At 28.8% G+C, this 13715-nt stretch overlaps 1 protein-coding gene and 2 non-coding genes across 5 annotated transcripts; 1 reads left to right on the top strand and 2 right to left on the bottom strand.

Annotated features, from left to right (window-relative positions):
- Trnah-gug (transfer RNA histidin (anticodon GUG)) lies at nucleotides 1–72 on the bottom strand. Its single transcript has one exon. It is a non-coding gene; the product is annotated as a tRNA-His (tRNA).
- A 310-nt stretch (nucleotides 73–382) lies between these two features.
- On the bottom strand, nucleotides 383–454 carry Trnah-gug (transfer RNA histidin (anticodon GUG)). The gene has a single exon. It is a non-coding gene; the product is annotated as a tRNA-His (tRNA).
- Nucleotides 455–1935: 1481 nt separating this feature from the next.
- LOC145968359 (phenoloxidase-activating factor 2) lies at nucleotides 1936–13686 on the top strand. 3 transcript variants are annotated; one of them, XM_083093767.1, is made up of 6 exons: nucleotides 1936–2086; nucleotides 4153–4523; nucleotides 7571–7870; nucleotides 11828–12096; nucleotides 12471–12634; nucleotides 13098–13686. In XM_083093767.1, the coding sequence occupies exons 2-6, from the start codon at nucleotides 4177–4179 to the stop codon at nucleotides 13299–13301; spliced, it is 1284 nt and encodes a 427-aa protein (XP_082949893.1). In that variant the 5' UTR covers nucleotides 1936–2086; nucleotides 4153–4176; the 3' UTR covers nucleotides 13302–13686. The 3 variants fall into 3 exon arrangements, with proteins under 3 accessions (XP_082949893.1, XP_082949878.1, XP_082949884.1); XM_083093752.1 differs by having other exon boundaries at nucleotides 4153–4574; XM_083093758.1 differs by having other exon boundaries at nucleotides 1973–2086; nucleotides 4157–4574.
- Nucleotides 13687–13715: the final 29 nt, after the last annotated feature.

The raw sequence follows: 13715 nt of genomic DNA, 5'->3' as shown, positions 1-13715 counted from the left end.
TGCCGTGACCAGGATTCGAACCTGGGTTACTACGGCCACAACGTAGGGTCCTAACCACTAGACGATCACGGCTACTGGAAGAACTGATTGCACGATAGAGAATTAAGCATAATGTTCGGGCCAATGATAGAGTTTTCATTATTTAATAAGCACGTATTTCAATATCGTAATAAATGTAGGTATATTAATGTATTTGTAATGAGATAATCAAGTATATATAAAATAATCATAATACATTGAAATCTGAGTTTAAAAAAATTAAAACATTGAAAGAGATAATGTAATATATAAAATATCGAAATTATTTAAATGCGCGCATAAGATTAACCAATAACAAGGACAATCACAAAAAAAAACTTCCACCGTGACAATGTTTTCACATTGCCGTGACCAGGATTCGAACCTGGGTTACTACGGCCACAACGTAGGGTCCTAACCACTAGACGATCACGGCTATTGGAAGAGCTGACTCCAGAACTGGAGAATCGAGTAAAATAATTGTGAATAAATAAATTATACTGTAACAAATTTTAAATCATTAAATATATATCTCGTTCGATAATATCACAATATAATACAAAATTTAAATTATTTGCAATAAATGCATGTAATAAAAAACAATGTAAAATTTTCAATTTATTAAATAGGTCATTCTTGTAAATGTATGAGAATTGTGTTTAGACTAAATAACATAATATATGTGTAATAAATAAAAAATAGTGAAATTGAATAATAAATTTGATTCTTAATTCGCAAAAATTAACTTGTACATTTTTTTCAAGTAATTTACACAAAAGTATGTTTTTTTAGATAACAATACAGTATTTACATTTTGATGGAGGATATAACTGTTTAATTAAATTATGGTATGATATGTATTCATGACTTCGTGCTAATTAATTATAATTGATCATAGCTGAATGAAATAGTGTTGCGACAGCTGATACCTGTCAACGTCACGTGCACGCATCGCATGCAAACAACGCACGGTAAAGTAGACGATAATTCCGATAATTACTACATATCAACGTACACGTCATTTATGACAATTATATACATATATATAAATGGCACATCTTTTATTGACTCATATTTAACATGCTGGTTTTCTTCGTAACTTTTTAAATTAAATTATAATTCAGATACTTTTTCTTCCTACAATAAGCTGTGCAAAAAAGGGTCTCTTGCTCGAAATATCATAGCAAACGAGCCGTTGATTTTAATAATGCACTTAAAAAATACTTATTCAGATATACTTGACCTTAACATTAAAAATTTGTTAAGTCCTTGACTTCAACATGTCGGATATATGCAAGACACGATGAGTATGCTGCAATTTAGAAAGAATTTGCTGAATACCAAAATCATATTTGATCTGTACATTTTATGTGCATTTATATTATTACAATTTAATAAAATCACTTTTCAGCTTTTAAACATATGCGTATGAAATTTCAAATTGTTTATTGATCATATGAATTTTTGACTTATTGATTGGTTATATATTTATTTTATTTGATTATATGTATATATTCATAATCTCTCTCTCTCTCTCTCTCTCTAGTTCTAACATCAATAAATAGATTCGTTATTTATCGCAAAATTCGCGACGAGATTAAATCTGAATACAACAAAAACCAGTGTTATCAAGAGAAAAAATCTGGTTTGTTTACTTATTTTGAGAAATTCCCTGCTAGTTGGAGGACATCGACATGCGAAGACTCTCGCTTAACCCTTGAACCGGTTTAATATATGTTATATTGTGCGTCACGGAGGAATGGGGATTTCGTTCCAAGAACAAACATGCGAATTCCTTGGCTGAAACTTCTAGGAAAACCGCATCAAAAATTCCCAGGGTCAACGCATGAGTGGGAAATGCCGGTTCTTCAATGTTACAATCTCAGACTGGTAACAATGATAGAGTCGGATGAGACAAGAGCGAGGGAGAAGGTGGGGAGAATACGTGATAAATACCAGAGTAGGATTATACGAAAGCATCGCGGTTCTCTACTCAGTGGTGTATTAATCGGGCATCGCTGTTCCAAGTAGAAGGTGCTCGTTCGTCGTTTCTTGTGTTTTCTTCTCGGTGAGTATCAAATCAATTTTTGTGCTCGATCAAAAGATAATTGCAGATAATTGCTTCTCATGAATTTTTTAAATAAGAACTAGTAAAATATCAGTTTGTCGTTTATCTATGATCAATATCTAAATATCATATTCTGTTTGCGTGTGCGTCTGTGTGTGTGTGTATGTATATTGTGCCTATATTTGTATATACAAACTTCTTATATGACCTAGATGATTTAATTATTTAATTATTCGACAATAATGACGATAATGAATTTGATACTCTTAGTGTATATGATAATGAATAATGTAATGATGATAATGAATTTGATGCTCTTAGTGTGTATATTTATCGAATCAATTAATATGCAATCATATAAATAGTGATAAAATTATATAAAATTATTATTTTCTACAATATATACTATTTTATTTTATGATATCGCAAAATACACATAAAAGTTTCAATTTTTATCATTTTTTACAAATTATTCAAAGTTATAACTAATGTCAGTTAATGAAACGTTATGTTGATAATACCGGTTTGTAATCGCGTCATTCGATGCTCAGCAAAGGTCAGTGGCAAGCAATTGTGGATAAATATATTGAAAATTCTTATGTTAAAGTAGTTATATAACGGAACGTTAAACGCGTATAATTTCAATGTTTTGGAATGAAATTCACATGGCAACAAACCTCGAATATTTGAGATAACTGGCGAAATATTTTCCATTCTTATAAACGAGAGAATATTCTATTATAAAATTTCATCATGTCTGAAATCTGTTTAGAAAACGCTATCTTAAAAGCGCGTTTATATGCATATTATATGCATAAACAAATTAAGAATGTTTTCACATGATGACGCATATATGTACATTTATCTTCATCGCGGAAGCAAAGATAATGTTGATTATATGAGAACATCAAATATTCTGAATAATTATGCATTAGAATTATAGTGTGTCTTTTTCATGATTATACATTGTAAAATTATGAATGTTCTTTTGTAAGAATATCTTTTTTACATCTGTAAAATAAAAAAATTAATATAATATTACTATTCCTATCATAATAAATAGAATTTTTATAATTATATTAACATCATGTATAACAGGGAAAAAATTGCCCTTTACGATATAAATTTATAAATTCTTTTTTGATGTTCATATTAAATACAATATATAATATTTTAATTTAGTTAGTATAGTATTAAAAAGCAATTTTTAGCAAATTAATATATGAGAACTATTAGCATCGTTCGTTGTTGCGATTACAAAAAAAAAATTTATTAAAAAAATTTCATCAAAAATCAAAGTGTTTCTATTTCTCGAATATTTTCATTTAATATTACGATTATTATAATAATATTTAATTACTATAATTATGAAATTTGATATGATATCTCGTATTCTTCGATAAGACAAGAAAATAATTTTCTTTGAGACGGAAAAAAAGTTATCAAAAAAGTTTATTATTTTTATTTTTTATTAATTATTATTATTCTATTAATTATATTCTATAATTGTTATAATTCTGAAATTTAATTTTTCTCTTAATAAGAAATATTAAATACACGAACAAATATTTTTTCTTCAATTGTATAATATGCTGAGATATAAAATATTGAATTCTTTCTGTTTTACTTTAACATGTTTTCGAACAATTTGCAGGGATATATTTAGAAATATGTTAACATAAATCTATACATCTTCCATTCTGTTATCTCAAATAGGAATATTTTTTACAAACGTATTTTGTTTGTTCGAAAATACTTCTTGATGATAGTGACGAGAATCACCGAAGGCTAAATTGTCTTGCGTTAAATCGTAGGAAAGACGCGATTATGGACTTCATGGATCGCTGAATTCTAGTTCGCATTTATCTTCTTTGATTTTTCTAGCTTATAGTGACCGAAGCATCGCTGTGTCATCGCTATTTATAATCTAAAAAAAAGAAAATATGTGTGTGTCTGTCTCAATCGTCATTGCGAGATTTCTTCACCATAAATTGTTCGAGAACGATCGCGTCCCACTTGTGTGTGCTTCGGAGTTATATTACACTACTTCATCGAATCTGCTTCAGGTAGATTAATCCTTCGAATAAACCATGTGGCGATCGGTTCCTACGTTGACCTTGGTCAGCGTAGCCTTGGTAGCAGCATTACCAGCACCGCAACAAAACCCAGGTAGCCTCAGCGATCTCATCGATCAGGCTTTTCCCGAAGCTAAAACCTCCACTCCTCCGTCGGTGCCCCAGATAGGCGGCGATCCACTTGATAGCCTGATCCAGGACTTCTTCAAGAATGGAAATGTTACCACTACTACGGCGAAAAGTATCATTCTCGGCACGCAAAATACACCATCTCCGAAACTTGACAATTGCGAATGCGTGCCCTATTATCAGTGCAAGGAGGGCAAGATCCTGGAGAACGGAATCGGCATCATCGATATCAGGTTCGGTGCTGATCAAAAAAATTCCAGTAGGCAGTTTATTGACAACCAAGGGTGAGTTTATTGACCAAAGATCGAAGTCTCGGCCGGTTCTATCGGCGAATGGATTGCGGCATGCTGTGAAATTTTTTCACTGTATACGAAATCTGCTGATTTGCTGATTAACGACACAGTCAGATTAAGATTGGAAAACTTTAACAATTATGGTTTGGGTATTCCCATAGTTTGGTATTCCCAATGATGACTAGTATGACATTCTCTTATTCTCATATAAAAGTTTACTCGTATTAATTTCCTTTTCAACTAAATTTGGTTATGGTATTCTATAACTATATAATATCTTTTGATTATACAATAGATATGTATAGATATGTAGATATATAGTGTCTCTCTTTTTTCTCTCTCTATACGCTTCTAAAATTATTCTATATATATATATATATATATATATATATATATATATATATGTATATCTTATTTATAATTAAATATATATCTAAATTTTTTTAAGTTGTGTAAATTCTACTTTGTATTTAAAAAATGTCGTTAACTTGACCAAATGCGTTTATTTGATTTTCATTCTTTTAGCTGGAATATTTAAGTAATTTAACTTAAATATGATGTATTTGACGTAAATATTTTAATTTTAAAAAATGATCTAAACGCATTTAATCAAGTTACAATTTTTTTCTCGGTTCATATATCTTTCGATTTAATAATAATAGTAATAATAATTAATTATCTGTTTTATATAAAGTAATAATCTATAATATTATAAAAATATTTAATTTCCTTTCTTAAAAATTTAATAACAAATATTATTTTTAATAACAAATTTAATTACAAATGTTATTTTTTTATGTATAATAAATTATTATTATAAAAGTGCTTTTAAATAATATTTTTGAAAAGCGTAATTATTTTGTTACAATTTTTTTTGTAAATTGACAAAAAGTGTCATATTATTTATCACTGTATTTGTGTCTTTATAATGAATATTCATTGAATGCGTTTATAGCAAGATAATTACAAGTGATTTGAGTCACACGTGGAGGATGATTACGTTAGAAGGAAAGCGGAAGTAATAGCGCGTCAATGCTGCTGACCTAGAAACGGTTTACGATTTCTTTTGTTGTATATGTAATGTTCAATTCTCGATACAATGCTGTGCATTCATAAATGACGACATAATTAAATATATTCTACGCAGTGGCTATTACTTATCGAGGACACAACGTTCGAAAAGTGGCTCTCTAATTATTATAACTGTGAAGTAATCAAAGTATCATTTAATTATAATAAGTTGAAATTACAGAATTGAAGAAAAATATAATTTTAAATTATTTGCATTATATACGGTATCAGAATTAATTATTTATCGTCGCAGTTTTCAATTAACTAAAAATGTTCGTGCGTAACTGAATCTACATGTACAAATAGACGTTTCCGTCTCGCTAATCTATGATAAATATTGTGATTGATTATAAGGAACGTTATCGATAAGTGTCCTCGATAAACAGTAATCGCCGCGTAAATATACTTAAATATCAAATGTATTGTAAAATTTTCAATTTTAAACTGATTAATTGTTTTAAGCATGCCATCTTACTATTTATGCCGCATGAGACTATCTTTGGAAAATAAAATTCTCCTCTGAAATTGCCAATAAATAATAATTTCTATTATTAATTTAAGCACGTATAATTGTCAATAGGCAATTAAATCGTGCGCAAAAGAAATGATTTTCAGAAAATATTATATAATTGCTTGTTTCTCATAATTTCTTGTATTGTATATACAGGGTGAGCCATTTTAATTAACGCACGCAATTATTTCGGAAACAAAGCATTTTAGAGAAAAATGTTTCAGACAAAAGTTGTTTGGTTTCGAGGGGGCCATAAGATGGTATCATTGGTTTGACCTTGAAGAGTTATTTGAAGGTCACATGAAGGTCACCTTCAATTTCTTAAATGGAACCTACTATTTGTCATTGCATATTCTTGTAGCTTATCTCGATAGCTTTCCAAAACACTATAATTAAGTACCTTTTCGTTAAGTACTTTTTGAGTTATGAGGCTTGAAATAATTTCTTAATTTATACATAAACCGTAAAATATCTTGTAAAATATTCATTTTTCGATTATCTTACCTTAATACTTTTATGTACAAAATAATGAGAGGAATCAACTGGTGTAAAGAAAACACATAGTTGTTTTGAAGAAAAAATATGTAATTTGCAATTAACAATTCCATATTTTTTCTTAAAAACAACTATGTGTTTTCTTTACACCAATTGATTCCTCTCATTATTTTGTACATAAAAGTATTAAGGTAAGATAATCGAAAAATGAATATTTTACAAGATATTTTACGGTTTATGTAAAATTAAGAAATTATTTCAAGCCTCATAACTCAAAAAGTACTTAACAAAAAAGTACTTAATTATAGTGTTTTGGAAAGCTCTCGAGATAAGCTACAAGAATATGCAATGACAAATAGTAGGTTCCATTTAAGAAATTGAAGGTGACCTTCATGTGACCTTCAAATAACTCTTCAAGGTCAAACCAATGATACCATCTTATGGCCCCCTCGAAACCATAAAACTTTTGTCTGAAACATTTTTCTCTAAAATGCTTTGTTTCCGAAATAATTGCGTGCGTTAATTAAAATGGCTCACCCTGTATATACGTACATATAATGATAATTTAAAACTTAGCAACTGCCTAATATCTAAACTATATTTTATATTGCGAAATTTTCAACCTACTTAATCTTTTAATATACAACAATAATTTTATGAATTAGCGTTATTAACAAAATAAAAAACATTATATTTAAAGGTTCAAGATTTAAAAAAATAGAAATAACATATTTTATTTATCTTTCTCTTTCTCTTTCTCTTTCTCTTTTTCAGCTGTTGAAGCTCTTTTCAAACTATTTTCTGCAAATTATTTATTTATATACGAATAAACGCAACTATTCCTAAAATTAATAAGGAATGAACAATAATTCATTCCGATATTTTTGTAATTATTTGATTGAATATTTAGAGCTCTTGGACCATGTGAGAATTACTTGGATGTTTGTTGCACACCACCGAATCTACAGCCATCACCAACACAGCCACTGAATACTAGAGTCGGATGTGGACAGCGAAATGCTGAAGGAGTCGGTTTTAGGATCACCGGCCAGACCGATAATGAGGCTCAGTTTGGCGAGTTTCCGTGGATGGTGGCTATCTTGAAAGAAGAGGCTATCGGCGAAAATGGCCAAAAATTGAATGTTTATCAATGCGGCGGTGCACTTATCCATCGACAAGCCGTTCTCACTGCAGCTCATTGCGTTAATGGGTCAGTATTAAATTTGTTATAAATATCTTATTTAGCAAATGTCATATTTGATAACCTCAGAAAAATTTTAAAACCATTTATTTTCCAATCGTGGTCTTAACAAGATAGTATTAAGCAAGATAGAAGGAAATCAAGCGACGCGGTAGCGTCGTGACGCCAAGTACATAAAAAACAGGATCCGAGCATTGAGAGTCACTGCTCTCGACGCGGCGCTACCAAGTAGCTTATCCGGAATTTCACATCATATAAACTTTCGATTAAGATATTTCAGAAACTAAGACCTTAAGAAAAAATCTAACGGCACTTTTATAATGTGAATATAAGCTTTCGATTGCGACCAGTTTGAATAAAATCGGTGCAGTCAATCCCAAGAAATGATGATCGTATATCAAAATTGTGACATTTTATTACGTTATCCCGGATTTTCTTCAGTCTCACGTACGTATGCTCGCACGCACACAAGCAAAGCGAGTTTGTCCCTCAAGCGGCGTTCACATCGTGCGTATACGGTTATACGGTATGTAAAAGGCTTTAACAAGAGACAAGTTATATGTTGTGTGAAATTATTAATGTATAGTGCGGAATAGTGTAACAAGGAAGAGAAGTGACACGTTAAGCAGTCAGGTTATTAAACACAGATTAATAATAAATAAATAAAAATGATAAAAATAAAAATAATAATAATAAATAAATAAGTAAATAAATAAAACTATAGTGCGGAACAAGAAAGAGAAGTGACATATTAAAGGTTATTATCAAGCGACGCGATAGCGTCGCGACGCCAAGTACATTTATTATATAATAAAAACACAGACTTGTGTGTGTGACACTTAACAACAATCAAATGGATTGTGAAAAATTTTGTAATATTCATCAAAAGGTAAAAATATTATAAAATTTTTTTCATTAATCTGTTTAAACATAATATATTTTGACATATTATATATTAATCTTAATAAAGAGAATAGACATTTATCATTTTGTGTATAATTATGTAATTTATAATTATACATATATATATATATATATATCGTAATCAAATACAGATTAAATATTTAATTACATAATGTCTAATATTTTACATTTTATTGGAGATATATTTGTTTATAATGTAAACAATCCGGGCACGCCAAGTTTCCGTAACTTACTTCGATTTAAAGACTGTGCGATTTAAAACTTGCGTAAAACTTTTTTTTAAATTATATACATTTTATAAAATGTGTTTTAAGAATTAAAAGAATCCTAATTCTCATTAAATATTTTGAAAATCAATTTTCTCTAAATAAATATAAAATGTGTTTTAATTTCTTAGGGAGAATTTATGTATAATATTTCTACTGTATAAAATTGATATTTCACGGCAAATATTATATCAAAATTTACAAATTGCTCTTAAGTACTTGGCTAATAGTAATTATTGATTTCATATTTAGTTTTGATATTTTATTTTTTAATATTTTTTTATGAAAATTATTTGTTGAGGTTTTGTTTTTTACGAAAATGATTTTATGAGGGAAAATTACTGTAAAAAATTATTTTTAAGGAATTTTTTTATTAAAGATGCATACAAAGTAGAATATTTTTTATGTACTTGGCGTATTTTTTTTACTTTTGTAAGGTTTTTTTTAGAATATGTATGTTTAGATATATAGGGTGTTTTTGAGGATTAAATGTCCTAATTTAAAGTATAAATTTAGGATTTACCTCAAAAGAAGAAAAAATTTTCCTCTAAAGATGTGCCCGTAAATGTTTTGTTTAAAAGATATTTGGTTTTCTACTATTGATAAAGATTTATGTATTCATAGTGCTATTTCTATTTTTCATAGATTTCCCTTGCCTCTTAGGCTAGAGACCGATTTATTATATATGTTATTATATATGTTAATAATATTTATTATATATGTTACTAATAATAAAGCTAACTAGTTTTTATATTTAGTAGCATAAATAAAAAATTTATTGATGTTTGTGGAAAAGTACATGTTATAATTTATTTATATGTGTCAATGCAATTACGTAAAAATATTATGTACGGTAACAAATTATTTCAAGATTAAATGTCCTAACTTAAAATATGAATTTAGGACCTCTACAAGTACCGATTGTAATATCATTCATAAATGTGACCATATTTTGTGATATTTTTACATAATTGCATTGACATATAGCATTGACATATAGCATTGACATATATAAATAAATTATAACTTGTACCTTTCACCATCGATATGTTTTTTATTTATGCCACCAACAATGTAGCATAAAGACTAACTAGTTTTAATAACATATCTAATAAACCGGTTTTTGTCTTAAAAGGCAGGAAAAATCTATGAAAAAATTGAAATAGGATTCTGAATTCTTCCACTCTTGATTAATAGTAAAAAACCAAGTGAAAGGAATACATATGCATGAATTGTTGAATGAGAAATGATAACTAACAATTATATAAGTGTTACTTGGTTTGCTGGGTAGTGGCTGAGAATTACCGGATTGATTTTTAATATTGTATTTTTGATTATCGATTGTATAATTAAAGATTATTATCATATACTGTATATCCTCTGTATTTATCGATTAACTAAATTTAATTATATAATTATATAATTAATTATATAATTTTATAGTAACAAAAAGAAAAGAAATATATATCCTAAAAAAAACCTTATAAAGGTAAAAAAATACGCCAAGTACATAAAAAAAATCAAAAAATCTAAAAGAGTGATAATAAGAGTGAAAATAAAATATTTAAAAACCGATATGAGATCAATACTATTAGCCAAGTATAATAAATTATGTGATATTAATTCGTAATAGATACTAAATGAGGTAAGATTACTTTAATTCCTAAAGCATTTTTTATATGATGTATATAATTTAAAAAAGTTTTACACAAATTCTAAATCGCATAAATGACCTTCAGGTCGAAGTAAGATATGAAAACTTGGCGTGCCCCGTATTTATAGTAATCATATAGTTTAAAACAGGAAAAAGCTAGATTTTTGATGGGCCCAATGTAAAATTTAAAATTACACTACCGCGCACACGCGTAGCTAAATTTCGAACTTATATATCTTGTCTCCTCTGTATTACCTGGAAATCATCACATAGAGATTAGGAAATGTGAAATCTCTTTTTTTATGAGTTTTTTTATTTTCTCTGCAAGTAAAGTTTAATTGTTGTAAGTCGGATTGAAAAGCTTCGCAGGTCGTTTCTGAGGGGGGCTTCCACAGGTTGTTTGTTGCACATTCGTAGTCTAAAGCTTATTTTATAAAAATGTAAATTGTACTTACTAAATGAAAGGATTAACAAATATATATTGTATAATCGAATTTTTTATTTTATTCAAGATATGTAAACGACGGAGCGGGAGAGGGGGCACGCCAAGTTTTCATATCTTACTTCGACCTGAAGGTCATTTATGCGATTTAGAATTTGTGTAAAACTTTTTTAAATTATATACATCATATAAAAAATGCTTTAGGAATTAAAGTAATCTTAACTCATTTAGTATCGATTACGAATTAATATCACATAATTTATTATACTTGGCTAATAATATTGATCTCATATCGGTTTTTAAATATTTTATTTTTATCACTTTTAGATTTTTTGATTTTTTTTATGTACTTGTATAATTAACCGCAACTGACGTCGCGTTAACGCAATTGAATGTCTCAATATGAATTAATTTAAAATGCAGAAATTACGGATCTTGACGGATCCGATAAATCTTTCTGTCTGGCAAGACTGTAAATTGCTTATTTATATGCAAATGAACGACGAATATGTTTGACTAGATTGAAAATGGAAATTACACTATAATAAGTTTTGTCTCAAGTATATGAATGAAAATGTAGAAATAAATGTTATTTCAAGTGTAGAAAAATAAGAATATAAATATCATTTTTCTCTTTCTTCATTTTTTTCTCTAATTTAACAATATATTTCGATCAACAGAAAACAGCCGAACGAACTCAAAATCCGCGCAGGAGAATGGGATACACAAACGAAGAACGAGATTTATCCGCATCAGGATCGCGACGTTGAAAAAGTCATAGTTCACGAGAAGTTCCATTCCGGCGCGCTTTACAACGATTATGCTATACTGATTTTGAAGACTCCAGTCGAATACGCGGAGAATGTAGATATCGTGTGTCTGCCGGAAGCGGGCACGAATTTTGACGGATCTAGATGTTTCGCCAGTGGATGGGGAAAAGACGTATTCGGTAAGCAATGTGTAAAAATATGAAAAAACGAATATCGATCGATTGAATATCTTAATGTGTCTTTAACATGATACATTAATTGCAATCTCTGATTAATAAATTATACTTATCTTTTTAATTGTCAGTGATATAATTTAATTGATACAATCACACATTTTTAAAAATATATACCAGAGGGACTTAAAGTACTATTATAATTTTTTATCTTTATACATTTGTAACTTAAGTTTATTGATGATTGTAAAGAATAATTTCGAACTGTCCGTGCGCGCGCCCCCGCGAATTGTGGCCGATATTAATGATTTAGAGATTAAACTCTGGACTAATGTAAAATGATATAGTAATTTCGTTTATTAATATTTAATTATTTATAGGTAAAGAAGGACGTTATCAAGTGATCTTGAAGAGAGTGGAACTTCCTGTGGTAACCCATGATACATGTCAAAGTACTTTGCGTACCACTAGGTTGGGAAAATATTTTGTTTTGGACGAAAGTTTCACTTGCGCAGGTGGAGAAGTAGGGAAAGATACTTGCAAGGTAAATTTGAGACATCTTTCATGAAAATTTCTTTGTCATTATATGTAATATTTCTTTGTCATATATATGTAAAATTGATTTATATAGAGTTGTTTTATAAAATTCATGCCTTATTTTTATTTTATATAATTTTACGTATAATAATTTAAGAATGCAAGATAACAAAAATCCGTGCAATAAAACTCTCGATCTAATATTTTTATTATTTTATCTTTTTGCACTGGATAATCATACCTTGTTATAATTTTCTAAAAATAAAACGAAAAAATTGGAATAATATTATAATTATAATTATTTGTATAATATATATTATAATTATTTGTATATGAACGCTTATTAAATTATACAAGTTTGAATTATACAAGTCCTTTTCTCTCTTAACAATTTTCTGTAAAGGACGTTTTTCTGTATTTTATATTTTATATTAGACAAGGAAATGATTATTCGATTTTCTTTTTTACAGGGTGACGGTGGAAGCCCCTTGGTGTGTCCCTTAAAAAACGACCCGAAGAGGTACGTTCAAGCTGGAATCGTGGCCTGGGGACTTGGTTGCGGTGAGAACGGAACTCCCGGCGTATATGCTAATGTAGCCTATGCTCGCCGATGGATCGATGAGCAGTTGGCCTTCAATAATTTAGATAACACCGTTTATCAGTATCCCAATTAATCATCATTCTTATGCGATGATCTACCAATCACGCATGGATCATGCAATTTTTCTCTTTTATTTTGTCGTACTCATCTATTACGGATAGTGTTAACTTTTCCTCGTACTGAATTTTTTGCGCTGAACAACTTCACTCGAGAGCAAATGTAGTGAAATATTAACGAATCATATTATAATTAATTTAATATTCAGATGATACAGGAATAGAATAAAATTTAGTGAGTTTCTTCAATATTAAGAATCTTGCGTGTTATGTACTTTATATTTATAGTTATATATATTCGAAAGTGATCATAGATTTATATGACAAAGGAAGAATAATCCTAATATATGGCATTTTATATACGATACATGAGTGAATAATACATTTTTGTTAAAAATAAAACAGTGTCAAGTTTATTTCCTTTTGAAATC

Source organism: Camponotus vicinus, unplaced genomic scaffold (genome assembly GCF_025532165.1).
Source record: "Camponotus vicinus isolate PSW18456_S1 unplaced genomic scaffold, iyCamVici1.0 SCAF_1, whole genome shotgun sequence".
Classification (NCBI taxonomy): Eukaryota; Metazoa; Arthropoda; class Insecta; order Hymenoptera; family Formicidae; genus Camponotus; species Camponotus vicinus.
The sequence above is the reverse complement of the archived record's forward strand: the minus strand, read 5'-3'. Positions and strand labels throughout refer to the sequence as shown.